The sequence below is a fragment of the Ovis canadensis genome, chromosome 3 (assembly GCF_042477335.2).
Source record: "Ovis canadensis isolate MfBH-ARS-UI-01 breed Bighorn chromosome 3, ARS-UI_OviCan_v2, whole genome shotgun sequence".
Taxonomy (NCBI): Eukaryota; Metazoa; Chordata; class Mammalia; order Artiodactyla; family Bovidae; genus Ovis; species Ovis canadensis.
Window position 1 is genome coordinate 181,566,224 of NC_091247.1, and position 27,812 is coordinate 181,594,035.

General features: G+C 38.9%; 1 protein-coding gene across 1 annotated transcript; it reads left to right on the top strand.

Moving 5' to 3' along the window:
• The first annotated feature begins 6,827 nt into the window (after positions 1–6,827).
• TMEM263 (transmembrane protein 263) lies at positions 6,828–26,782 on the top strand. Its single transcript, XM_069581078.1, has 3 exons — positions 6,828–7,294; positions 19,562–19,628; positions 22,430–26,782. Exons 2-3 carry the CDS (start codon positions 19,568–19,570, stop codon positions 22,714–22,716), a joined length of 348 nt encoding a protein of 115 aa, XP_069437179.1. The 5' UTR covers positions 6,828–7,294; positions 19,562–19,567; the 3' UTR covers positions 22,717–26,782.
• The last annotated feature ends 1,030 nt before the right edge of the window (positions 26,783–27,812 follow it).

The window sequence follows — 27,812 nt, forward strand, 5'->3', positions numbered from 1 at the left end:
GATGCTGGAAGAGTTGGTAGATAAACCAACCTGGGTTAATCATTGAGGTCTGTTAAGTAGAGAGACAGTTCTATGGCATGTCTGATGAAATTTTGTACTCACCCAGGGAACATGGGTTTGATACCTGGGTTGGGAAGATCCCTTGCAGTAGGAAATGGCAACCCACTATAGTATTCTTGCCTGGAAAATTCCATAGACAGAGGAGCCTGGTGGGCTACAGTCCATGGGATCACAGAGTCGGACACGATGGAGCACGCATGCAGCCGCAGAGAACAATGAGTAAGACTGAACTCTCTAAGTGAAATTGGAAGGTTTCCAAGTACTATGCAGTCTTCACTAAGGGCCTCATAGGAACCTGGAGCACTTAAGGAGAATGAAGTCTCTGGCCTCCACTGCCACTAGAGAAATAGGAAATTAGAAGTTCCATCAAAAGCAGGCCTTCTGAGAACTGATGGGTGAGCCCAGGATGACTGTTTCTACTAGCCAGAGAGAAATCTCTCTACTGCAGCAAAGATTTTTACAGACTTTCAGTAGTTGAACCAAGATTAGCATGAACTATGAAATTAATCTCAAATTAATCCACCTGTAGCTCTGCTAGATCTCTAAATCACATGATGGGGTTACAACGTGTATTTGCACATTTTAAATCATTCTAGTTTACTCCCTCTCATTCTCATCCCCTTTTCAGAGGCCTAAAGCAGAGCTGCTATTTATGTTCCTAAAGGATAGCACTTCATGGTAATTTCAGTAATTATAACCTCAGTTTGAAGATGCTTAATTTGCTGTTACATTTTTGTCTAATTGCTCACCACTATTTACCCCTGTTGGTTACTTCCTGCTCTCAAATGCCCTTACCTCTACAGTAGAGTACAGGAACCTCATTTGTACAATAAACATGTTCCTGAAAAATTGTAAATCAGAGTTTTTGAAATGCAATTTTATTTTCCCACAGTCCCAGAGATGCTCTATACTCATCTATGATTGATCAGTTGGCAATGATTTTCAACTTCAGTTTTGTTATTCCACTATAAATCAAGTAGTTCCTCAATTATAAAAAAAAATTTCAGTGTACTATGAACTCTGTTACTCTACAAAAAAAGAATAGATTTTTTTATAAGGTAGATCACCTATTAATAATTTATCTGATTTATTTAGAATTTAATATCTGGTGAGATACTCTGTTAGTGTCTTCATATTCATGGTGCTGGGCAGCCCTGCCTCATCCCAACCTTTTCCCCCTTTCAACTTCTTTCCTTTTTAAAGTCAAGTTTACTGAAATATAATTTACATAGAATAAAACTGTTCTTTTTATTATACGGTTTTGTGAGTTTTGAAAGATGCACACATTGTGTAACCCGCATCACACTTCAAGACATGGAACTGTTCCATCACCCCACAAAATTCCAAGCCCCTCTGCAATCAACCCCTCCCAACTCACAGGCAATGACAGATATGTTTATCCCCCCAGTAATTTTGGCATTTCCAGAATTTCATATAAATGGAAGCAATATGGACTTTTTTGAGTCTACATCTCTCACTTAGAATAACACACCTAAGCTCATTTAGGTTGTGGTATCAATAGTTGGTTCCTTCCATTGCTGAGTAGTTTCCATTGTATATATGTACCACAATTTGCTTATCTAGTCACCAACTAAAGGGCACTTAAGATTGTTTCCAGTTTGGGGCTGTTATATAGCATGTGTCCAGGTTTTTGTGTGAACATGTTTTTATTTCCCTTGGGTAAATATCTAGGCATGGGATTGCTGGGTCATATGGTAATGTATACTTAACTTTGTAAGAAACTGCCAAACTATTTTCCCAAGTGTATCACTCTGCATTCCCACCCACAAAGTCTGGGAATTCTAGTTGCTCTACATGCTCAACAGCACTTGGAATTATTTTTAAGTAAGTACTGATACTTCTTTATGGTTTTGATATGCATTTCTCCAATGACTAATAACGTTATCATTTCTTGTTGATTGTTCAGTTATACTAATATTTTAAAAATTGATTTCTTGCCTTTTACCAAATTGTAGTTCTTCATACAGTCTGGATACAGTCATTTGTCAGATATATGTTTTGCAAATATTTTCTCTTGGTTTGCTGCTTGTTCTTGCATTTTATTAAGTGCTGGTGAAAGAATAGAAGCTTTCATAAATTAAAAAAAATTTTTTTTTCTTTTATGGACTGTGCTTTGGGTGTTGTAGCTGGGAAATTTTTTGCCTAGCCAGAGATGGCAGACTTCCTGTTTTCTTCTAAAAACTTTATAATTTTACATTCAAATTTATAATCTATTTTGAGTTATTTTGCACGTGGTACAAGGCATAGGTTGACACGTTGAAATTCTTTCTTCTTGCAAAATGATGTCCAATTATTCCAGTACCATTTGTCTCTTTTGACTATCTTTTGATAAAGTTCCATTAGCATAGAATCTATGTAGAACCTACTAACAGGAAGATAATCCTCTGGCTTTGGTGTGACAGTCCTATGGCTGGAGATGGGAGGGAAGTCCCCAATTTCTTTGACTGGTAAGAAATAGCAAGGCGGTATGCCTTCCACTCCATATATTATACATGTATGGTGTATGACAATTCAGAAAGAACTGTCAAAGCTCTCTAGCAAAAGATCACCATAAACACACGTGTGGCTGAGGAAGCTAAGTTTATTACTCACTGCAACAAGAGGGAACATAAACTATGGTAACCGTGAGGTATCTCAATAAGAGTGTTAGAAATGACCTATGTTAAGATTTGGGTTTGTTGAGTGATTTGAAGAACTCTTCTCTAAGTTGGATGCTGTCAGGAAGCAGGACTAATTCTGTAATTGGGTATCTTAATAAATCTTATGTAGAAAAATGAAGACTAGTATGAGGATAAAACTGATAAAGAATAGTCATTTATACTAATCTGATTGTTTTTAATTTGTGTCTTCCATTTGATTGCTTAGATAAGGTTTGTGTTTTTGTCTGTGTTCAGACATGATTATGGAGTAGTCTTATTTTTGTCCTGATCCATCACATTCGTGAAATGGACTTTTCTGATGTTGATGTTCTCTGCAACTGTTTATATCCAACAGAATATACCAGAACCCAGTTATGCCAGGCCAACTGCTAGCAACTCCAAGACCTAGGCGACAGCATCAGACCAGCTACTTGACATCAGGAACTGTCTTTCTCTTTCATGGTTAAGAACTTAGGTCCTAAAGTCATAAAAAATCATGTTTTATTACAGAGTCTGCCTCTTGGGTAAATTATCTAACTTCTTTATGCCTCAATTTCCTAATATGAACATGGGGATAATAATAGATCTTGCCTCATTGGGATGTTGGGGGTACATGTCAGAAATTACATTAAATAAGTCTTGAAAGTGAAGTAAAAGTGTTTGTCACTCAGTCATGCCCAACTCTTGCGAGCCCATGGACTGTAGCCCATCCATGGAATTCTCCAGGCAACAATACTAGAGCAGGTTAATATTTCCTCCTCTAGGAGATCTCCCCAACCCAGGGATCAAACCTGGGTCTCCTGCATTGCAGGCAGATTTTTCACCGTCTCAGCCACCAGGGAAGCCTAAAATAAGTCTCAGCTGTCATTATTATATCAGAGAAAAGCTTAAGAAGGATTGGGGCAGAAAACCAAGAATAGTCCAGGTTACTGTGCCAGGAAAGTCTGCCTGTCATTCACACTGGAAAGGTCACATATTAAGTGGTTTCTGTTAAAACAAGCAAACAGAGTTGCTTTGTATCTTGTCACATGATGGGCAAACACAACAATGCATAGATCCTGCTAACCATCCAGATCATGTTTTAAAGTGACCAGATTATCTCATTTCTCTTTCAACATCTGGAAAACTAAAATATCTTGATAATGTCACAACAATGGTCTAACTGGATCTAAGTCACTGCTTTCAAAAAAAAAAAAAAACATCAATGATTAGGCTGAAACCATAAATTATATTTGATCTACTCTAAGACATGGCTCAAAGGTAGTTTCTTCCAGGATGCTTTCCTATCTTAGCATGTCCTTTTCTGGGCCTTGTCCAAGTTATCATTCAGTCACACCACCCTGATTATTTTGTATTCGAAAAAATACTTTGTGAGGTTATTCAGTTCAGTTCAGTCGCTCAGTTGTGTCCAACTCTTTGCGACCCCATGAACTGCATCATGCCAGGCCTCCCTGTCCATCACCAACTCCCAGAGTCCACCCAACCCATGTCCATTGAGTCAGTGATGCCATCCAACTGTCTCATCCTCTGTCATCCCCTTCTCCTCCTGCCTTCAATCATTCCCAGCATCAGGGTCTTTTCCAATGAGTCAGTTCTTCGAATCAGGTGGCCAAAGTATTGCAGTTTCAGCTTCAACATCAGTCTTTCCAATGAACACCAGGACTGACCTCCTTTAGGATGGAGTGGTTGGATCTCCTTGCAGTCCAAGGGACTCTCAAGAGTCCTCCAACACCACGGTTCAAAAGCATGAATTCTTTGGCACTCAGCTTTCTTCACAGTCCAACTCTCACATCCATACATGACCACGGGAAAAACCATAGTCTTGACTAGATGGACCTTTGTTGGCAAAGTAATGTCTCTGCTTTTTAATATGCTAAGTTGGTCATAACTTTCCTTCCAAGGAGTAAGCATCTCAATTTCATGGCTGCAATCACCGTCTGCAGTGATTGTGGAGCCCAGAAAAATAAAGTCAGCCACTGTTTTCACTGTTTCCCCATCTATTTGCCATGAAGTGATACTGGATGCCATGATCTTCATTTTCTGAATGTTGAGCTTTAAGCCAACTTTTTCAGTCTCCTCTTTCACTTTCATCAAGAGGCTCTTTAGTTCTTCACTTTCTGCCATAAAGGTGGTGTCATCTGCACATCTGAGGTTATTGATATTTCTTCCGGCAATCTTGATTCCAGCTTGTGCTTCCTCCAGCCCAGCGTTTCTCATGATGTATTCTGCATATAAGTTAAATAAGCAGGGTGACAATACACAGTCTTGAAGTACTCCTTTTCCTATTTGGAACCAGTGTGTTGTTCCACGTCCAGTTCTAACTTTTGCTTCCTGACCTGCATACAGGTTTCTCAAGAGGCAGGTCAGGTGGTCTGGTATTCCTATCTCTTTCAGAATTTTCCACAGTTTATTGTGATCTACATAGTCAAAGGCTTTGGCATAGTCAATAAAGCAGAAATAGATGTTTTTTTTTTGGAACTCTCTTGCTTTTTCGATGATCCAGCTGATTATTTTGTATCCAAAAAACACTTTGTGAGGTTATTAGATATTTCTTAAACACACACTGATGCTTTCAAATTGTGGTGCTGGAGAAGACTCTTCAGAGCTTGGACTGTGAGGAGATTACACCAGCCAATCCTAAAAGAAATCAGTCCTGAATATTCATTGGAAGGACTGATGCTGAAGCTGAAGCTCCAATACTTGGGCCACCTGATGCAAAGAACTGACTCACTGGAAAATATCCTGATGCTGGGAAAGATTGAAGGTAGGAGAAGTGGACGACAGAGGATGAGATGGTTGGATGGCATCACCCACTCAAAGGACAGGAGTTTGAGCAACTTCCGGGAATTGGTGATGGACAGGGAACCGTGGTATGCTGCAGTCCATGGGGTCGCAAAGTGTTGTATGCGACTGAGTGACTGAACTGAACTGAAACACACATTAGTGTATTTTGTCTTGCTAACCAAACTGTGAAAGATTTCATACCTAGACAGGAATTCAGTTTATAAACCCCTTTCACATCCACCATCTCTTTTCTCTCTCGAAAAACCCCTGATGGACTTACTGTCATCATTATTTCATAGGTGTGGAAAGAGGAAAGGAAAAGTTAATAGATAAGGTTTATCCAATTCGGTACCCTTTCCTCCTGATAACCACCTGTGCGGTGGATGTCACGACCCTCACTGTGCAGCGCAGAGACGCCTCACCTCACTAGGAGCTTAGGTGCAGACTCTGTCCTCTCACTGCTACCCTCAACACCTTCCAGAACAGCGAGCAGGACCAGAGCCGGGAGACCTCAAGGGGCGCCGTGCCAGGTTGCAGGTGGCGAGAGAGGGGCGCGAAGCCGGGTGTTCTAATTTTCAACTCACGTCCCTGGTGGCTCAGCCGGTAAAGTGCCCGCCTACAACGCAGGAGACCAGGGTTCAGTCCCTGGGTTGGGAAGACCTCATGGAGAAGGAAATGGCAACCCACTCCAGTATTCTTGCCTGGAAAATCCCATGGACGGAGGAGCCTGGTAGACTACAGTCCATGGGGTCGCAAAGAGTCGGACACGACTGAACGATTTCACTCACTTTTCTCTCTTCATTACTGAACACCCACTCTCTCCTGTCAATTTCCAGCTTCTGGCAAGCCCTCGGTAATGCGGTAAGTGGTGGGTGACCGCGGCGAAGCCGAGTTCTCCCATGATCAATTCTAGGGGCAGAGATTTCAAATAAAAATAACAAAAACAGTGACAATAATAAATGAGCAGTGTCTCTCAACAACAAAAAATAAAAAGGAGCAGCGTCTCTGTCGTCACCCCTGTCACCTGGAGAGTAAATAGAGCTCACAGGGAGCCCCAAGGGTGAAAGGCTGAGAGCAGGCCCAGCTCATTCACTCTCCTGAGGGAAAGCAGGTAAGGGGACGTCGAGGCCCCAGGCGAGGGATTGGAGAAACTGGCAACCGTCCCATATTCCCTAGAGCGAAGGTTCGGAATTCAGAGCGACCGTTATCCGTGGCGGAACTGAAGCTTCGCAGGGCCGCAGGCATTGGCGGTAGGGCCGCAGGGCAGCCGACTACGCGTTGCTAGCGCTCCGCGCCCCTCGCCCGATCTGATTGGACGGCAGCGGGGAAGGGGGCGGGCCAGGGGGAAGCGCGCGGAGACCAGCCCGGGGTTCTCGCGGTTGCACCCAGCGGGCGAAGGGGCGGGAGTAGGCCTGAAGCTGAGGAGCGGCGCGCGTGCGCACGTCGGGAGGCGACCGGCTGGGGGCTGCTGGGAGGGCTGGGTAGTTCGAGAAACGGGTGGGCGTGTGCCCGGTGGGCGCAGGAGGGGCCCCGGGTGCGCGTGCGCGTTGGAGCGCGAGCCGTAGGAGGAGGCGGGAGCTGAGCAGGCGGTGGAGGGGGCGGGTCGCGTCGGCGCCACGTCCGCAGCCAGAGGCCGCCGTCGCAAACCGTGTCTTCTGGCTCCACAGCCGGAGGAGGCGTCTCCGGAGCCCGCGACTGCCCGAGGCTGTGCCCACCGCTCAGGCCGCCTCGCCCTTCCTCGGTGCTGCCCGCTCCTCCGCCCGGCCCCGGCGCCGGTCCCCGACCCAGCGGTAAGTCGGTTAGGGAGGGTAGGGGGCGCCGTTCCGGCTTCCTGCCCTCCTCTCTGTTGCCTTTTTCCGTTAGCTTTTCTGCACCTCCCTGCCTCCCTGCCCAGGCTTGGCTGCCGAGAGCCTTTTTTGGTGGTGGTGGTGGCGAGGGGTTGCTGAACGGGGAAGGGGGAGGGGCGGGACCGTGTTGCGGTGGAGGTTAGCTGGCGGGGTTACCCCCCCTCCCCGCCCCTTTACTCGTTTCTGACTCCCCGCCGTGGTTTGAGATTGGGACCCTTATTGGACGCTTCCTCCTGACTTCTTATCTCCTGGGGTGTCAGGCCGGAAAAATGGGGGGTGGGAGGATGTCAGCAGCCTGGGAGACGAGAGGGATGCGGCAGAGGGGGTTGTGTGCTTCCCCGCCCCGCTCACTCTTAACCTGTTGATAAACTGTTCTCTTGGGTTCATCCACACGAGACTTGGTCCCCAGTGGACATTCCCAGTGCTCTTCCCAGGTAGCTCTGCCCCCACACCTAACCTGAGCTTGAAAGTGAAGCGATGGGCGGAGGTGCTGACGGCCCCGGGGGGTGACTGGGGACCGCTGAAGCACCCATAAGTGCCATCAGTGCCTCCTGGGTCTACATAAAAACCGTGCCTGCTGTGCACACGCACCTCAAAACTGATCCCCAAGCTCCCACCTATGATCAGTTCCTCTCCTAAGCAGATCGCCTCTTATATGTTAGAAGACAGAAATTCTGGAACTCTGTGGGAGTGGGGTTTGCTGGGTGTACAACGTGGAGCAGAGGGAGGAGGTGCTGAGCTCAGCCTCAGCCAGGGCTCCTTCAGGGTCATTTTCTGCCTCTCCTGCCACGTCACTCCCTCCGCTAAAGAAAAAAAAAAAAGGACTTGCTAGTGCCCAGAGGGATAGGGGGTGGGGATGGCGGGGAGGGGGAAGGGGCCTTTGGGAAAGGTTTAGAAACACCCAGGGAAGGAGGAGAGTTTATTTGATTTATTCTGCCCTTGTGCACACTTCTGCTAATTCCAAATGAAAGCACTTTATTTACTGTCTGTGATTATTTGCTGTTTGTTGTTTAACCTTTAAAATTGGTGTGGGTGCTCTAAAGAGTTCCCGAGGAGTATTGATATAACATCAACAGGTATTATGTCTGAGTGTGTACCCATGTCTGTTTTCTTAAAGTAAGAAGGAAGTAACTTTTAATAAACTTATATGCATCCTGTTTTATTTTTTTCACTTTCATTTTTTTAGTCTTTGTTATAACGTACACTAGAAAGCAAGTGCAGGAAAAATATGCCATTATGTGGAGAACATTGTTATATCTTGTGTGTGGTTCTTTTTAACTCCAGGAAAATCTTTACCTTTTTCTTGTTTTAGTCATTGAATTGTTTTTGTTATGCTACTTCCTGAAGGTACCTTACTGGATTATACATAAACACCCTGAAAGGAGGGCTTTAACATGCTTGTTCAGAATAAACCTTCAGTGTCTAACGCAGTGTCTGACATAGCAGGGACACAGATATCTGTTGAACTAATGAAGTATAATTTAGTGAAAATGACTGGTGTGCTGGTTATTTGGTTTGATAGGTTATTGTAATTCTGCTTAATGTTTCATTTAAGAGCAACACTCAAAAATTGCCCTTTCAATACTGTCAGTTGTTACTTGTCACTAGGTGTAAGTTTTACTGGCAGATTTCTTTTTCTTTCCTGACACATTCAGTGCATTTCCTGCAGTTCACTTGCTGTTGATTTAATGGGCAGGGACCATTTTTAAAAGGAGCCTGTTGAGGAGAGCTAGTTAACTAGAGAAGCCTAAAAACAGTAAGCTGGTGTTTTAATATACACTGTTTGTTGGTGTATGTGGGCTAAAGCTCTGTATAAATACATATTTTAAACTCCTTGTAGTTACTTGGCAAAGAAGCTAAAGCATAGGAGTGAGAACGTGGCAGAGTTTCTACATATATTAAAATATGTAGAATAATGTAGCTAATTGATTTACAGTCTTTTTCTTATAGGGAAATTGGCACTTACTGTTTAGTAAGAGATTTGTGCAGTGTCTTTGGAGGTGAACATCGTGCACTGTATTTTGCAGTTGTGCTTCATATGCAGTTTGTTAGTGCTCTTTAACTTCCCTTAGTACACAGGGCTGTGGAGCCTTAGACACATTTGAGTACTATTTTCAGATTTTCTTTTCATTATTAACAAAAATTTTATATATATTACAGACATCTGTAAACAACACTGATTTGTTTTCTTTTAAAAAAGGGAGGGGGTTCATAGAGGCATTTGTTTACTTATTTCTATTATTGGAAGAAATTACCCTCTAGAGAATAGTGTTGTTATAAATCTTGCTCAATGTATTTGCCAGCTGTTATATCTATGATATTGTTGTACTGGACAAGAATTATTTCTCCCTGGCCTAAAATGCTTAAAGGAACTGCAGATGAATTGCAGTCTACAGTAAAGAACTCTTTCACATTTCAGAGTTTCTTAAAAAAACATACTTATGACCAGTTTTAGCTGGTACTATAATCGTTTATTCACATGTCAGGACCACATGGTAAAACTGATTTATGTCCTTAGAGTAAGTTAAATTATTTATCCTTATCTAAAGGCTGTTTTCTGTCTTTATTGCCTTTCTTAGGAAAGTACATTTTTTTAAAAGAAATTTGTGTGCATTATGAGTTCCTATAGAGCAGCCTTTTTTTGGTTTTTGAATGAAATTAAATAAATGATGGTAAAGTATATAACCACTGGATTGTAAACTCTTAGAGTAGTCCTCTGTTGTTTAATCACACTCGCACTGAAACCTTGAGTGCCGAGCAGGGTACCTGGCACACAGCAGGGACCCAAGTATATGTTGAATTTAGGGCTGATGGTTTGCATAGAATTTAATAATGTTGTTTAAGGGTAATATTTTTAAATGGTCTTTTCAATACTTTCATTGTCAGTTGTTATTTGTCTTCATGTGTATACTTTAAAATTTTATTAAGTAGATTATTTACCTCTTCCAGTTTTAGAATATTAGGGGTGTATTTGTCTTCACAATTCCATATTTAAGAGATAAAAGTGTAATGATGATAATGACCAGGATAGTAATATAAAAAGTATTTCTCCTAGTGATGAAGTGATAATATTCATGAAGAGGTAGTACCACCAGAAGTTTGGCACATATATGTGTGTAGAAGTTGGGAATGGTTTATGTGAGTAAAAAGTAAAGATGGTATTACAGACAGTTAAGGGTTTTAGCAAAAATACCTTTATAAGGAAAATTGCTGTCTTGGGTTCTGAAAAATATATCCCATACACTTAAATATACTTAAAAAGCTCTTACACAATTTTTACTACCCTAAAGTGTTCTGTAGGAATTTTAATAATACATACTTGCTGTTAATATGAGTGACGTACAAGAAATGTAGACATTAAAAAAATATATTTACAAAACAAATATCAATCTTTGTGCCGTCTTAGGGCTGCCGTCTGTGGGGTCGCACAGAGTTGGACACGACTGAAGCGACTTAGCAGCAGCAGCAGCAGCAGCAGGGCTTTCAAAGTCAAGTTGTTTCAGTCTAGATAGCCAGGTTCTGGCCTGCACAACTCTAGACTTTGTATTGTTTATTGATAATCCTGTTTGTTACTATTGATAACACTAGTAAATGTAAGTGTAAATGTAATTTAAGGATGGGGTAAACTAAGGGGAGGTGGAGTGTGGTTGGGCAGGGAAAAGAGCTGGTAAATTATACTCTAAAGGTCCTGATGCTGGGAAAGATTGAAGGCAAAAGGAGAAGGTGGCAGCAGAGGATGAGTTGGACACGACTTAGTGACCAAATAACAACATACCCTGAAAGAAGCTCCAGGCAAGAATGACATTTATTGAAAATCTGGTTATCTTAAAAAATTCCCAAGCACTTTTAACTTTTTAGTTAGTGTATATTTAAAAATAAAACTATTTTGAATTACTGTGTAGTAGAATTTATGCATTATATCTCTCCTGTGGTTCTTGAAGCCCCTGGCATACCAGTGCCTATTCTTCAGGAGGTACATTTGAAGAGCATGAATCCAGCTGAAAGTTTTTTTTTAAAAAACCAGAAATTTGGATCATGTATTGGTATGCGTATTTTCTTATGATGCTTAAAGGCAGTATGGATACAAATTATAGTTTTTTTTTCCATTTATTCCACAAATACTTTGTTTCGGCTTACAACCAAAATATGTACTATAAGATGGTAAGAATTATAAATAAGATTTTCAAATTGCAAATCAGGGAAAAGAGCTATAAGAGTGAAGGTCTTGGTGTGCTGTCAGGACTGGGGTTGGGGAGGAGAAGGGAACAAAACCATGAATAAAACTCAGTGATGTTATTTTCTTTAAGTCAGCATTTTATGATTCAGGAACATTGCTTTTTAAATGATCAACTTGATTTAAGGATAAAAACCTATTAGTTACAATAACTATATAGATGAACTGTGTCATCTTTAAAAATATCCTTTGTGAATATCACTGATTTCTAAGACTTAAAAATATAATTTTCTTTAATTACAAAATCAGTACATGTTTATGGTAGAAAATTAAAATATAGATGTTAAGTATATATTTCTCTCTCTATAGAAATACTATGTATCTCTTCCTCCTCACCATATATATAATTTCTATCCCCTTCCCTGGTGGCTCAGAGGTTAAAGCGTCTACCTGCAATGTGGGAGACCTGGGTTCGATCCCTGGGTCAGGAAGATTCCCCTGGAGAAGGAAATGGCAACCCACTCCAATATTCTTGCCTGGAGAATCCCATGGACGGAGGAGCCTGGTGGGCTACAGTCCACCGGGTCGCAAAGAGTCAACAGGACTGAGCGACTTCACTTTCACTTTCAGTGGCAATCTTTGTTAGCACTTTGGAGCTTCCCAGGTGGCGCTAGCGGTAAAGAACCCGCCTGTCAATGCAGGAGATGCAAGAAATGCAGGTTTGCTCCCTGGGTCAGGAAGATCCCTTGGAGGAGGAAATGACAACCCCACTCTAGTATTCTTGACTGGAGAATCCCATGGACAGAGGAACCTAGCAGGCTACAGTCCATAGGGTTGCAAAGTCGGACATGACTAAAGCAACTTAGTGTGTATATTTACCTTCAGTCTTTTATGTGCACTTGAAAAAAATAGTATCATGTGACATATGCCTTTTATATCCTCTAAATAGAACATTAACACTCCCCCATACTCTTTGACCTTCATAAATGATTTTAATGTCTCATTGTATGTATCTTTAGGAAGCTTATAAATTCATCTCTTGCTATCCATGAGACTCTACTTTGACTATCTTTAGGTATATTTTATTTTTGCTGGCTTCTCTTGCTCACTTCTTAAATATGAACAGTCCAATTAAGCTTATCAATCTACTCTCTTACTGCACTTTTCCTTAGTCATACCACTTACCCCATGCAACTTTAGCTGTCACTTCAGACCATTCTTAGGACCTCAGTTCTAACTCAGACTTCATGCTAAGTTTCAGGCCCTTTAAGTCCAATTGACTGCTAAATATCTCCTGTGGATGCGCTGAAGGTATCTCAAATAGCTGTTCAGGAGCAGATTATAGTCAACAGTCAGTGTACACTTAATTAAAGGGGAGATCTCATGGTAAGTGTTCTTATTGCAATAAAATAAACATTAAAAAAAAGAGTCCATCTCTCTCAGCATTCGTTTTCTCTCTTCTGTCCCCTGTCTTCATCATTTCTATTTTGTTTCTCACACTAGAAATTTTATATCCTATATTCTCCTTCTGTCTCACATTAACACCCAAGTTATGTTCTACTTCACGCAAAAAATTCCAGTATTTGAGTGTCCACTTACTAAGGCATCGGTTAAGGCTCTGGAAATGAAGCAGTGACACCACCAAGCTTTGTTACAGTAGCTTTCATTCTAATTGGGAGAGACACAGAATAAACATGTATACCAAGTGACAGTAAAAAGCAATGAGGAAAATAGAGCAGTGTTAGATGGAAATGGTAGGGAAAGGAGTTAGGAGGGTGCTAATCTGTTTTAAGGTAGTCAGGGAAGACCTCTGAGAAGGGGACATTTGCACAGACCTGAAGGCAGTAAGGAATCAAGCCATGTACATGTATTGGGGAAGAGCCTTTCAGGAAAAGATGAGCAAAGAAGCCTATGTTGTCAGGCTGGAGTGAGCAAGAAACAGAATGGTAGGGCATGATATCAGGGTATTAGATGCTGACCCTCAAAGGCGAAGGAAAGGACTCTGGATTATATTCTGAGCAAAATAGGAAGCAGCTGGAAGGTTTTAAGCAGAGTATGACATGGCTAGACTGAAGGAAGAGCAAAGATGGAAGCTTGGAGGCCGGTTAAGAGACTTTGTAGTTGTTCAAATAAGAGATTGTGATGGGTTAGTTAAAAGTGGTAGCAGAAGAGGTGATGTGTAGTAGTTGTATCTTGGACTTATTCAGGCAACAGAATTTACCAACGATATGATGGGAATGTTAAAAAGGAAATCAAGGGTGACTTCTAGGGTTTTGGTCTAAACATTTATTTAGACAAGAACAATTGACAAGAATTCAGGTTGCTGTTCCATCTCATTAGACTATAAAGTAGCCACTTGCTGTATTTAATCTCTGTCCTTCCATCTGATCTTGGTTTAGTTAGCTTCTTAAAATACAGATCTGACAGTATTACTTGGCTGATGGCTCCTCATTGCCTGCTGGCAGGAGAGTAAAGTCACTTCATAGTATTTAGATGAATTTGTATACGTCTTTTATGCTATCATAGAATACAACAGCTCTGATCTTTTAATATGATGGTCTTTTTCTTTTTTAAACTACCAGGTAGATACATGTGAAGAAGTTACTTTTTGTTTGTTTTTTCAAAAGGGATTCTGTATTAGGAGGAAAAGGCAAGATTTTGGTAGGAATTTGTGGGATATATACAGAAAAGCAGAAATGTATGTAGTTACTAGCATGTCTGTTTTATAACTCCAGCTAAAATATGAAAGGTGTATGTGTTTATAATATCCCTGTATTTCTGTACAGAATATTGTGACATCTATTAATTACTTGATCACCCAAATGATCTTCTGATATACAGATACTGGGTTTAGTGCTGAGTAAGGCAGACAAAGTGTCTTTCCTTTTGGAATTAACAGTTCAGTGGGAAAGAAAGTGGGGATCCCAGGTAGCTCAGTAGTAAAGAATCCACCTGCAATGCAGGAGATATGGGTTCAAGTCCAAGATCCCCTGGAGAAGGAAATGGCAACCCACTCCAGTATTCTTGCCTGGGAAATCCCATGGACAGAGGAGAGCCTGGCGGGCTACAGTCCATGGGGTCACAAAGAGTCGGACAGGACTGAAGCGACTACAACAATGGGGAAGAAAGTGGCTCCAAAATAGTTATTTCTCAAGAAGGGGCACACACACTCCTGGCCATTCTGCCAGGAGTTTCTGCATATTTTTGTTTTCAATTGTTAAGTAGTATTCTCAGAGTGAGGGTTAGAATATCTTTAATTTCTGTTTCCTGAACAGCAAGGATCTGGAGAAGTTATTTGTCCTCAGTCATATAATTTATATAGTCAAGGTGGAATTCAAATGCAGGTTCTCTGATCCCAAAACTTTAAACACTGTGCTGTATAATTCTCATGATCTTAACATGACAATAAGTTAAAGAAATATAAAAATGAGAATGAAATTTAACTTTCTGGCTTGAAAGAGTTTCAAAATGAAAGCAAATCAGTCAGGAACTCCTAGTAATGCATCAGCTGATACTCTTTCAGATATTGTTGTTGTCAGAGATTACATATCTTTAGTGTTCCTTTTAAAATCTTAAGTGTTTATGAAATACATTAAGTTGACAACGAGACCAGCATAAGATGAGATGCGCGTGATCTGTGGTCTGAGTCAGACTTTTAATTAGAGCAACTAAAAATTACTTATTTAAACACAGGATGTATGCTGCTGAATGCTAAGGGTGCAGTTACACACCCTTTCGGTTTTAAAGACAGTTCAAGTTGAATTAATGAAGTTAAATTACCTTTGAAAAGTCTACCTCTAGCATCCTCATTTGCCGTCAGTGTGTTTTGCCTGGCTTATTGACATACAGAAGGAAATATGAATGACTTTTTATTTGATCAACTGGTGCCTAAAAGCAATAGGAGTCATAAAGGAAAAGGGAACTTCCCTGACCCTCCTCTGATCATGTAACATTAGTCCTGATAAACACTGCAGTACGTGTAAACCCTGAAAACCCTAGGTTGAGACTGATAGGTCTTTCTGTGCTTGTTTCTGTTCGCTTGTTCTCCCCACACAGCCAGAATGAACTCTAAAAAGGGTAACTCAGGATACATGACCTCCCTGGTCAGCTCCTTTCTCTGGCTCCCCGTCTCAGAGTTACTCGCCTCTCTGGCCTGTAAGGGACTGTCATCATACCTCACTCTGACCTTTCCTACTGCGTTTTGCTGCAGCCCCCGCCACATTTTTCTGGCTGTTCCTTCCTGTTTGTGGTAAGCTCCTACTTCAGGACCTTTGCTTTTATTGTTTTTTCTGCCTTGAGGGCACTTGACTGAAGTACCTTTTGTCCTTAGCTCCTTTGGGATGTCACCACAATGAGGCCTTCAAAGACTCCCAGTTAAAATATTACATCCTCTCCCCTTCATCTTTTTTTTCCACAGCAGGTAACATTATCTGATACACAATATGAAACTGAAAGTTGCTCAGTCGTGTCTGACTCTTTGCCCTCCCATGGACTGTAGCTCTCCAGGCTCCTCTGTCTGGAATTCTCCAAGCAAGAATACTGGAGTGGGTAGCCACTCCCTTCTCCAGGGGATCTTCCTAATCCAGGGATTCAACCTGGTTCTCCTGCGTTGCAGGCAGATTCTTCACTGTTTGAGCCACCAGTGAAGCCCCAATATACAGTATATTCTTTGCATATTTATTGTCTTTCCCACTAGACAATATGGGATGTTCATGATGGAGTTTTGGTCTGTATTGATCACAGCTATATCCCATGCATAAAACATGACACATAGTAGGTACTCAATCTGTCAATCAGCATATTAAAGTATACTGTTTGCACAATATTATTTTTTCCTAGCTTTCTTGAGATATAATTGACATACAGCATTGTGTAAGTCTAGGTGTATAATGTGATACACATATATTGCAAAATGTTCATCAGATTAAGGTTAGTTAACACATCCTTAACTCATATAATTACTTTTGTTGTTGTTACTATGGTGAGAACTTTTTAAAATCTATTAGCAATGTTCAAGCATACAATACAGTATTTTTAACTATAGTCATCATGCTGTATATTAGATCCTCAGAACTTATTCCTCTTATAATGGAAAGTTTGTACCCTTTGACCAACATGTTATTTCCCCAACTCTACACTCCCAGCCCCATGTAACCACCTTATCTTTAAGTTTGGCTTTTTTAGATTTCATATATAATTGAGATTATATACTGTTTGTCTTTCTCTGACTTATTTCACTTAAAATAATATCCTCAAGGTTCATGCATGTTGTTTTGCAGATGGCAGGATTTTATAATATTCTTTAAAATCTCTGTTGTATATTTACATATTTAATAATTTAGGCTCTATGGTTTTATGATTAGTAAATACTTATTTGACTACTGAGGTCACAACCCTAGTTTTCTGGCCAAGCAAGAAAGCTTTTAGACTTAGTCTTGCTTTTTTAAATCTTTACTTAGTCAAGTGAATATTAAAGCAAATATTTTAAGATAGTAAAGAAAATTGGGCAAAGAAAGTTTGTTTTTCCTCCCAACATAGCTTATTTTATTTCTTAGTTTCCCTTATTACTTGTATTTAGACACAATCATAGTATAATGTGTGTTTTAATAGTAGATTTTGAATTAGTTTGCTAGTGAACACTTCTGTTTATAAGAGCTCTGATAACAATACAAATTAATCAAAATCCTCCTCTAAGTGATTCAGATTGGTGCTGTCATCTCTATAGAAGAATGTCATGTTTTTATGAAATTTTTCAGGTAGAATTTTTTTTTTTAGTTCATAGTATAGTTTTTCTTTAAGTCTCTTGTGAAATAAATGATAGTTAACCAGTATTCTGTAGAGAATACCAGATGTACTTCCAGAGGTATAAGCTGGATTTAGAAAAGGCAGAGGAACTAGAGATCAAATTGCCAACATGTGTTGGATCATAGAGCAAAGGAATTCCGGAAAAACATCTACTTCTGCTTCATTGACTACTTTAAACCTTTGACTGTGTGGATCACTACAAACTGGAAAATTCTTAAAGAGATAGGAATACCAGACCACCTTACCAGTCTCCTGAGAAAACTGTATGTAGGTCAAGAAACAACAGTTAAAACTCACATGGAACAACAGACTGGTACAAAATTGGGAAAGGAGTCAGGCTGTATATTGTTACCCTGCTTATTTAACTTATATTCAGAGTACAGCATGTGAAATGCCAGGCTGGATGAATCACAGGCTGGAATCAAGAGTGCTGGGAGAAATGTAAATATCCTCAGATATGCAGAAAGTGAAGGGGAACTAAAGAGCCTCTTGATGAGAGTGAATTAGGAGAGTGAAAAAGCTGGCTTAAAACTCAATATTCAGAAAACTAAGATCATGTCATCTGGTCCCATCACTTAATGGCAGACAGATGGGGAAGCAATGGAAACAGTGACAGACTTTATTTTCTTGGGCTCCAATATCACTACAGATGGTGACTTCAGCCATTAAATTAAAAGACGCTCGATCCTTGAAAGAAAAGCTATGACAAACCTAGACAGCATATTAAAAAGCAGAGACATCACTTTGTTGACAAAAGTTTGTCTAGTTAAGGGTAGTTTTTCCACTAGTCACGTATGGATATGACAATTGAACCATAAAGAAGGCTGAGAGCTGAAGGATGATGGATGCTTTTGAACTGTGGTGTTGGAGGAGACTCTTGAGAGTCCCTTCGACATCAAAGAGACCAAACCAGTCAATCCTAAAAGATGTCAACCCTGAATATTCATTGGAAGGACTGATGCTGAAGCTGAAGCTCCAATACTTTGGCCACCTGATGGGAAGAGCTGACTCACTGGAAAAGACTTTGATACCGGGAAAGATTGAGGGCAGGAGGAGAAGGGGGTACCAGAGAATGAGATGATTAGATGGCATCATCAACTCAATGGACATGAGTTTGAGCAAACTCCGGAAGATACTGAGGGACTAGGAAGCCTGGCATGCGGCAGTCTATGGGGTTGCAGAGTCAGACATGACTTGGCAACTAAACATAGGTTTTTCTTTAGGTCTGTTGTGAAATAAAAAAAATATATATTTTAGTATGCATCATGTAAGATTTATTATGAAGATTTATTGTCTAAATAAGTAATAAAAACATCATCTCAAAAAATTAACAGTAACGTGATGGAGTTATCTAGCATTCAGTCCATATTAAACTTTCCCTAGTTTTTCCAAGAGTGTCTTTTATGGCTAATATTTTTCCCTCACCTTGAATAAATATCCAGTTGAAGTTTATATATTACGATGAAAGGTATTCAGTTTTCCTAGTGTATTTCTGCCCAAGAAGTAATCATTATCCTATTTACCTGTCAGGTCTGTACTTTTATACTTATGCTATATATGTTATATATGTAAAATAATATAGTTTTTGTTTAAAATTTTACTTAAGTAGTATTATAATGTGTGTATTATCCAACAGTTTTCGACTTTATTTTTTTGGGGGGGTGGGGGTTCAGGATGGGGAACACATGTACACCCATGGTGGATTCATGTTAATGTATGGCAAAACCAATATAGTAAAGTAATTAGCCTCCAATTTAAATAAATAAATTTATATTAAAAAAATGAAATATTCTGTAGGAGGAAGCACTTAACATTTTTGTCTGCTGACCCCACCTTTCAACTTTATTTCAATTAGTAATTTTCAATTTAAGTTGAAGCTGTAGTACAACATAGAGCCTGTATTGTGCCTGCCAGTCTTTGCTTGATTTAAAATTTATGTTTTCAACCAGTAATTTTAACTATTTCTCAGCACCACAGAGTACGAGACAAACAGGTGAAGTAGTCTTGTTATGGGTGTTTTAAAATATTGTTTATCAGGCGTTCCCTGGTTGGTGGTTAGGATTCTGTGCTTTTATTGCCATGGTCTCAGTTTAATGCCTGGCCGCATAGCTTGGCCAAAATAATAATAAATAAGTAAAATGTAGTTTATCAACTTAATAAAGTTGATTAAGTGTTAATAAGCATATAAGAGTAGTTTCAGAGGTTGAAATTGAGATATGTGTGTTTTTTAGGTGATCATGAATCAGACAGATAAAAATCAAGAAATCCCATCATACCTTAGTGATGAGCCACCAGAAGGTAAGTACACATCAATAGCACTAAGAATGAAAAAACGTCCTAGTGAATTAAAGTTCAGATTGTCTTTATTAAATTTAAAGTAACAACCTGTTTTGTCAGCAGATGTGTTCCAAAAATACTTAAACGTTTTTTTTAATAAGAAAGCATAGATATTATGAATAGGGACACTATGTAACTGTTTTATTGTTTAAGATCTATTTTTCTGCTACTCTTTTATTCTTCTAAGACCATTTCACAAGTAGAGCATCCTTTCATTTGTAAAGAATTGGGTGGGGTGCAGAGGAAGGATGGACTGGGTTTAGTTTTGATGTCATGAATACAAAAACTCAATTCAGGAGGCACTTGAGATTTGTAAAACTCCTGTTATTGTCTATGTTATAATAGGTAACTTCCTTTTTTAATACATGGTCTTGGGGTTTGCTTAATTTATTTTTTAGTTTGAAAATCGTGACATCAGGAATCATTTTTATCTTTACTTCAAAAATCTTTGGAAACACCAAACGCACACCTGAATGTTTCGACTATACACAGAAACAACTAGCTGTTTGCTTTATTTTTTAGGGACTAGAACTCTGGAGTATTGAAGAGAAAAGTTAGGGCTCAATGAGAAAGTAAATAAGGACTTGTGAGAATGATGTCAGGAAAGAGATAAAGGCTATCCAGGAGCATGACTGTTAAGGAAGAGAACAGCCTCAACAGTGTCTTTATATTGGCAACCTGTTAAACAAAAGTAGTCTGCAAAGTGAATAATTTATATGGTGGTAATTAAGAGCACAGTGATAACAGTATTAAAATTTGTCTGATTTGACGGAGAAAAATTGTCTTAATTAAATGCATGTACACCAAATTTAGCATCTGAGGTATTCAGCATGAGGTTTTTATGTTTTATCCTCAAGTCAAGATTCGCCCCCTCCCCACCTTTTCCTAGTGTTACTAACCTTGATTACAAAAGAATTACCACTTATGTAATTCTTTCCATCATAATTTTATAATTAATATATTCAAATGCTTATCTGTGTCTTAAGTCTCTTATTTAGCTATTTTAAAATTTATATTAACTATGCTTATTACTCAGTTTCAATTAAAAAATTGGTTTTATAAATTTAACTATTGCTGTATCTTTATAAGTGAGCTATTTTGACTAAGCAGTGAGGCTTTCTTCCTTGTGAAATGATGTAAACTCTCCAAACAATGAGAAGAAAATGTTACTCAAGGTAAATTTGTGCCTTGTGTATTTAAAGAAACTCTATTTTCAGAATTTTTTCTCTCTTAAATATTGTTGGTTTCCCAGAGTTATCTAACCACGATTTTAGTAGCTTTGGTGGTGTTGAACCTATTTATCCATGAATTTACCTTTCTTGTGTGAGATTATACCTTTTTTAGTGGTTATAGCCTGACTTATAGTTACCAAGCATTTTTTCATGAAGTTAAAAAAAAATAAAAACACCATTGCTCATGTGTTGTTGCTGCCTGAGTCACTCGATTACGAAGGAGAAAAGATCTCTGTGCATTTGAGAGTGGCAGAAGTGAATTTTTATGAAGTCTTCCTGCTAGTCATTTTATGCTGGAGTTTGGGTTACATGCCAGTTTGAGTGCCTCTATTAAACAAACAGAAAAAATTTATGACAGTAAATCTGAATTTCTCATAATGATGTTCCTTTTCTGGGAGTATACGATGAGTTTTTACAAACCAGATGCTTAAATCACATATTCTCTTCTATAAAAATTACTGAGCCTGTGGAAGTATTAATCATAGCTATGGTTTTCTCATTACAAAATAAATTTTATGTAGGTGACATGATTTTAAGTGATGAATGATTTTCCTGTTTTTGCATATAGTATTAGCTCTTAAAATACATTATGAAGGAGCTCATAGAATAAGAAACTAAGTATTTTACTGTGAGGAGAATTCAGCAGGCCCATGTAACACATTTTTTGAAAAATATACAACTATTTTCCAAAAAAAGAAAAATAACATTGTGAGCAGAGTGACATTTTATTTGTGGCAGTGCCATGGCTTGCAGGATTTTAGTTCCCCAACGAGGGAATGAACCCAGGCCTTTGGTATTGAAAGGGTGGGGTCCTAACCACTGAACCACCAGGGAATTCCTGACATTGTTTTAAAATTTTTGCAAATCTCTTTAATATTTGGATTAATAGAAGAGAGATAGATTCTCATAGTTGCTTCTGTGTTTAGTCTGTTGTGTTACTGCACATCATTTAGCTTCTGGAAAATCCTGTTGTAGACTGGTGACAGAATGAAAGTGAAGAGACACGTTAATATTGATGTTTTAGTATTACTATGAAAGCAGTTTGTAACCCCTTAAATAGTCCTGGGGATACTCAGGGGTTCCACACCACACCTTGAGAACCAGTGCTTTAAATGAGGAAGCTTTTTTCAATAATGACTGAATTCTATCAAGGAAATAAGGGCTAAATATATTTATCTTTTCATGCTTTTAGGATATAAAACAAAGCTTTTTAAAAAGTTAACAGCAACAGAACTGTAAATCAAGGAAACACTTAAAATAGTTTTCTATTTCATGAAAGTTGTCAAGTCTTTAAAGCATTTCTTCTTATAGATACTAAGACTTAGCATTGGACCAAGATGTTTTAAAAACATGTACAATTATGCCCTTGAGGGAATAGCTCATCTGATCAATGTCTTGATCAGATTTGTGTTTATATGGTTGACCTTATCAATACAGTCTCCTGATTGTTAGGAAGTCTTAGGCTACTCAGTGATTTGTACTGTTTTTATAAAGACTTACATTTGACTGTCTTATATTTTCTCTCATTAGGTTCAATGAAAGATCACCCACAACAGCAACCAGGCATGCTGTCCCGTGTGACTGGGGGTATCTTCAGTGTTACAAAGGGAGCTGTTGGTGCCACCATTGGTGGCGTGGCTTGGATTGGTGGAAAGAGTCTGGAGGTGACCAAAACAGCTGTTACAACTGTGCCTTCCATGGGAATAGGGCTGGTGAAAGGGGGCGTGTCTGCTGTGGCTGGAGGTGTTACAGCTGTCGGGTCTGCTGTTGTAAACAAAGTGCCCTTAACAGGAAAGAAAAAAGACAAATCTGACTAAAATATGGAGATGCATTTGTTCTCCACAGCATTATGATGCCAGTGGCATTGAATTGCTAAATTATGGACTACAACCAAGTCACCTGTTTTGGACGTTTATCTTCTAACTGCTGTGTTGAAAGTATTGATGACTGACTGACTGGCTTTTGTCTAAAAAGAAGAGACCAATACTAGCACAGTGTATGAAGGTTTCTCATACTTAAATTCCAGCTTTTTATCTGGTAAAATGTTACACTTATTCAGTTGTAACTGAAGATATGGTGTATTTGAATATTTACTATATAAGTCTTTCAGTTTAACTCAAAATGTGAAAGTTGAATTTAGTGGATGATCTTCACAGTTCCATATGTATAATGTGCCAGGTAACTCATCTGCCCCTTAAGAAGGGAACCTTGAACTACATAAACTGTACCTTTGATGTGCCTAATAGTTTCAGATGTTTTAATTAGTTTTTTTTTTAATAACCATAGTTGATTAGACCAAGAGGCATTCTTTTATAATTTAAGATGGTAAAAGTAGCAGGAACTAGAGAAGGTTAAAAGATTCATGGTTTTGTGAGTATTAACCATCTTGTATTAGACATGCATTATATTAATTTAATCATTGATGCCTTACAAAAGAAAACATCTTTTCTAATACCCTGATATGTGCGGTTCTTAGGATTATTATTATATATGGATTCTTTCAAAAGTTGTTTGTGAAATTAGTTTTCCCTCAAGAATCTCAGGATTAGTGGGGTAAAGGCATTTCTTGCTCTCAGCAGATAAGACAGTGCTTGTTAACTGTTAGTAGTTATACCAAATTGTATACTTCAACCTGGGTTCATGCTCCATCATTAATAAACCTTACAGTGCCTAAGGAACATTTCTTTGCTGGTCAGAAGCTATGTTAAAAGAGTTTCATATTAAGGAGGAACACATAAATCATTTTAAGTTCCTAAGAATTATCTGAAGCATCCAAGATATAAAAAGAATTCTTCACACCTATTTTGTCTCACGTGCTTACATACTCAGTTGTGCCCAACTCTTTGTGACTCCATGGACTGTAACCCATCAAGTTCCTTTGTCCATGGAATTTTTCAGGCAAGAATACTGGAGTGGGTTGTGATTTCCTACTCCAGGGGATCTTCCCAATGCAGGGATCAAACCCATGTCTGCTGCTTGGCAGATGGATTCTTAACCACTTGTGCCACCTGGGAAGCCCCATTTTGTCTCAAGGATGGCTTAAATTATTAGCAGTACCCCTTTTAAAAAACACAGTAAAAGCAATTATGGATATATGACTTAAATTGAATGGAATGGGCTCCATAGATTAGTTCTGAAGATTAAGGATATTGATAAGTGCTATCAGTGTTTGACAGGTTTTTTAAATGTTATCTTACAGTCCTTTAAAGCAGCAGTAGACTGTATCATTTTCCAAGTCAACTTCAGGCAGGGAATTCAATTTTTTGGTTACGGATGATAAGCGTGTCATATCTTAATAACGTCTCATCATGTCTTTTTCATTCTAAAAGAATATGACTTAGCTGGAATTCATCTTTGTTTCATGTTCAATTTCATAAAAATTTTAAAGTGGAATATATATTCGGCATATCTCTTAACTAAGGGTTTAATCCAAGTTTGAAAAAATCTTAATTTTCTTTAAGTTTGGAAATTTGCTACCATTCTGCACTTTTTTTTTTTTTTTTTTTTTAATGAGTGAGGGGAAGAAAGGAGGTGATACTCTGGTCAGTAAGTAAAAATAGCACTCCTGAGAACTTAAATCACTCCAACACCCAAAGCTTAAGTGTTTGTTTGCAAACCCCTACGAGTTTTACATTAATAATGTGGATCAAGAAATGGATAAAAACAAAACTTAACTTTTAAAAGCTTTTATAAATACCAGCAGGGACTTAGGCAAATCCAGTTTCCTGAACCTTTCTACCATATACAAATCTGGAAGGTCATTAAGGAGTTAATCAGAAATTAAATTGCCATTTATTTCATCCTGTATGATTTATCTTGTTGGTATAAAGAAAGAAAGTGAAGTCACTCAGTGGTGTCCGACTCTTTGCAACCCCATGGACTGTAGCCTACCAGGCTCCTCTGTCGATGGGATTTTCCAGACAAGAATACTGGGAGTGGGTTGCCATTTCCTTCTCCAGGAGATCTTCCTGACCCAGGGATTGAACCCAGGTCTCCTGCATGGTAGGCAGACGCTTTACCGTCTGAGCCACCAGGGAAGTATTTGTTGGTAAACTGTGATCAAATATAATTAGAAGCAGGATTAAAAAAAAAACAACTGAAATTAATAAACACTAAATGATCTAAATAATGGTATTGGAGAACTTTTTCCTGTTATTTGAAAGAAATTATTGCTTTGTTGCTAGTTTATGTTTCTTAATTATCTTTATAGGCTCTGCTGTGCTTTGTACCTGAATTTCTACATATAGACTTTAGTTTACTGTATGCTTGAATATTTATTTTCAACTTGGCTTGTCTTTAAAATTGCTTGAGAAAAAATGGTTGTAATTAATTTCTGCTACAGAAAAGCCACCTGGTACATTTTATCTCATCAAGCTTGTTTTAAATTTTGAACTTATAACTTTGTTCAGGAGAGGCTTTGCAATGATAGCAGAGAACTTGTACAAATGAACAGTTAGTTGTAGAGGTTCTTGTTGAAATGAACTTGCCATTTGATATGTAAAGCTGTACACTTGAGTCTTTTCCAGTTTATTTTTGTAGACTAGCAATTTGACCTGTTGAACAGTACTAGCTAACTTCAAGAAACTGAGGTTGTTGTATACACCTGGAGGCATCTGTTATTCAGCTTATCTTTAGAGTGGGTATTTGGCACAATGAGGATAAACTTGTGTGACCCACTAGAATGACTGATCTAATAATGTTGACATCATGAATCCTGTACTTAGTGAAATGTCAGATGAAAATGATTGATGATTGAGTAAATTTTTTGTGTTAAAGAAATGGGAAAATAATACATGAATCTTTAATAAAGCACTATGATCTGCAAAAGATGAACTGTTTCATAAAGATCTAAGGAAATAAAGGGAATTTTAAAACAGGGTATTCTTAAAATTGTAGTTATATAGCAAATCAGAAAGTACTGTAGCCAGTTTTTAAATTTTTTGATACTAATGCACAAACATGACAGAACATCTCCAAATATGAATTCTGATGCCAACAAGCAAGTCCACATATATTTTAAACAACTCTAATAAATATTAAAAATGCAGATTTCTAGGTTTGACAGCAACTTGCTGAATCTTTGCAGGGTGGAATTCAAGACTGCAGTTTAATAACCTCTGCAGTTGGTTCTTGTGCGCTCTAAACTTCGGGAATTGATGCAGGAATTATAAAATAGGGAGGGCACTTCTATGTCCTAAGCAGATGTGGAACCAACTTAAGACTGCTTACTGGCCAGAAATGACTCAAAGGGAAGGGAACCAACTGGAAGAAGGAAGAATACTGATACTTACTGGGCACCTACTTACCTATCAGGCATGGTCCATAAATTCTCTTATTTAATCAGTATGAGGCCCTTTAGGAGGAAAGTATCTGTATTCCCTTTGTACAAATATAAACAAGCTAACCTCCAATGTTAGTTGAGTTTCCCATAACGCTTGAATTAGTGTCAATCACCACCTCTCCAGCGTATGTCCAGAAACAGAAGGGACTACTCAACTAGTCCTTCATTCTGCTGTAGTGCTGCCTGTATGCTTGATTTACCAAGCTGTGTGATTTGAGCTCACTTCAAGTCTTCTGGGTGATCATATTTATTTGGCAGCTAATTGCGTTCTGCCACAGAAATGAATTTATACATAAATTGTTTAAAGGGAATAATGTAATTTGTTGTTAGAGCCTATTTTTCCACAGGGGAAATGAAATTTTGACTCTAGTGTTTTATGTAAGGGTATCTCCCCCTGCTATGTTGTTGATTTTGGGTATCTAAAATTTTACTTGTAGGAAGATCTGGGTTAAGAATGCAAGAATGGAAAAAAGCAGAGGTTCACGGGCTAAAAAGTATGGACTAGGATTTGGTCTAAAGGAAAATAAAGGTGGTATACTGCATGTTTGACCATGAATGTGGATTTTTTTTTTTAACTTTTCTAGTTAGACTAAGCTACAAATGTATTTCTGTAACCACAACTGCCTCTGGTTTGCTAGTGTACTGACAAGTTTTTATTTATTTAATTGAAGGATAATTGTTTTACAATATTGCATTGGTTTTTACACAAAGCTTTTTACATTAATGGCCACAAAGCACACAGGGCTACTCAACTCTGCTAAACTTTCTTATATACTTTCTTGTTTACTTCCCTACTCCTCAAAATGACTCATTCCCCCGCTTCCTACCCCTCCTGCTGTACTCCCTTTCTCCCATTCTAAATCTCTCTGTAAAAAGAGGTAACCAGACAGCAACTCTTCTGCCTCTCACAATGCACACCCCTCCAACCAGCCTGCATGTGTTCCCATGCTCTGTGGGCCGGACATGGGCCAGAACTAATGTCTCTGCTCTTATCCAAAGTAAAGCCCACTTTCATTTCCTCAAGGATTTTAATCCTTAGTATTAATTCACTTTCCACCTATCATCCATCTCTTTCTCCTTGGGTCATACCCACTGGCATATAAACATGTTCCAGTATTTCCTTTCTTTAAAGAAAAATTACTCAAAATCTCATTACCTCCATTTTCTGCTTCCATTTGCAGCAAAATTTCTTGAAAAACGATATAGTCCCTGACTCTTATCTCCTATTCTCTCAGCCCACTCCAGTTGCCTTCTTACCTGTCTCATTCCACCAGAATCACTCTTGACAGGTCCAACCAATGATCTCCTTTTGCCAGATCCACTGGTCATTTCTTATCTTAGCTGACCTCCCCATGGCATTTGATATTGAAAACGTCCTTTTCTCTTGGCAGACTTACTCTGGTCAACCCATTCCAGACCTGGTCTGTTGCTACTACAAATTTATCCTCTTTCTAGGCAGTCTCACCTAGAGCTATAGCAGATAAGCAGATGATCTCCAGGTAACTATCTCCAGTCCTGATTTCTCACAACTCCAGACTTCACTATTTTTCTGTTTGAAAACTCTGCTCAAGT

What these genes read in the sequence shown, in the direction of transcription:
- TMEM263 (XM_069581078.1), top strand. Translation starts at nt 19,568, where the DNA reads ATGAATCAGACAGATAAAAATCAAGAAATCCCATCATACCTTAGTGAT. An exon ending in TAGTGATGAGCCACCAGAAG is followed by an intron (nt 19,629 to 22,429) that starts GTAAGTACACAT and finishes TTCTCTCATTAG; the next exon opens with GTTCAATGAAAGATCACCCA.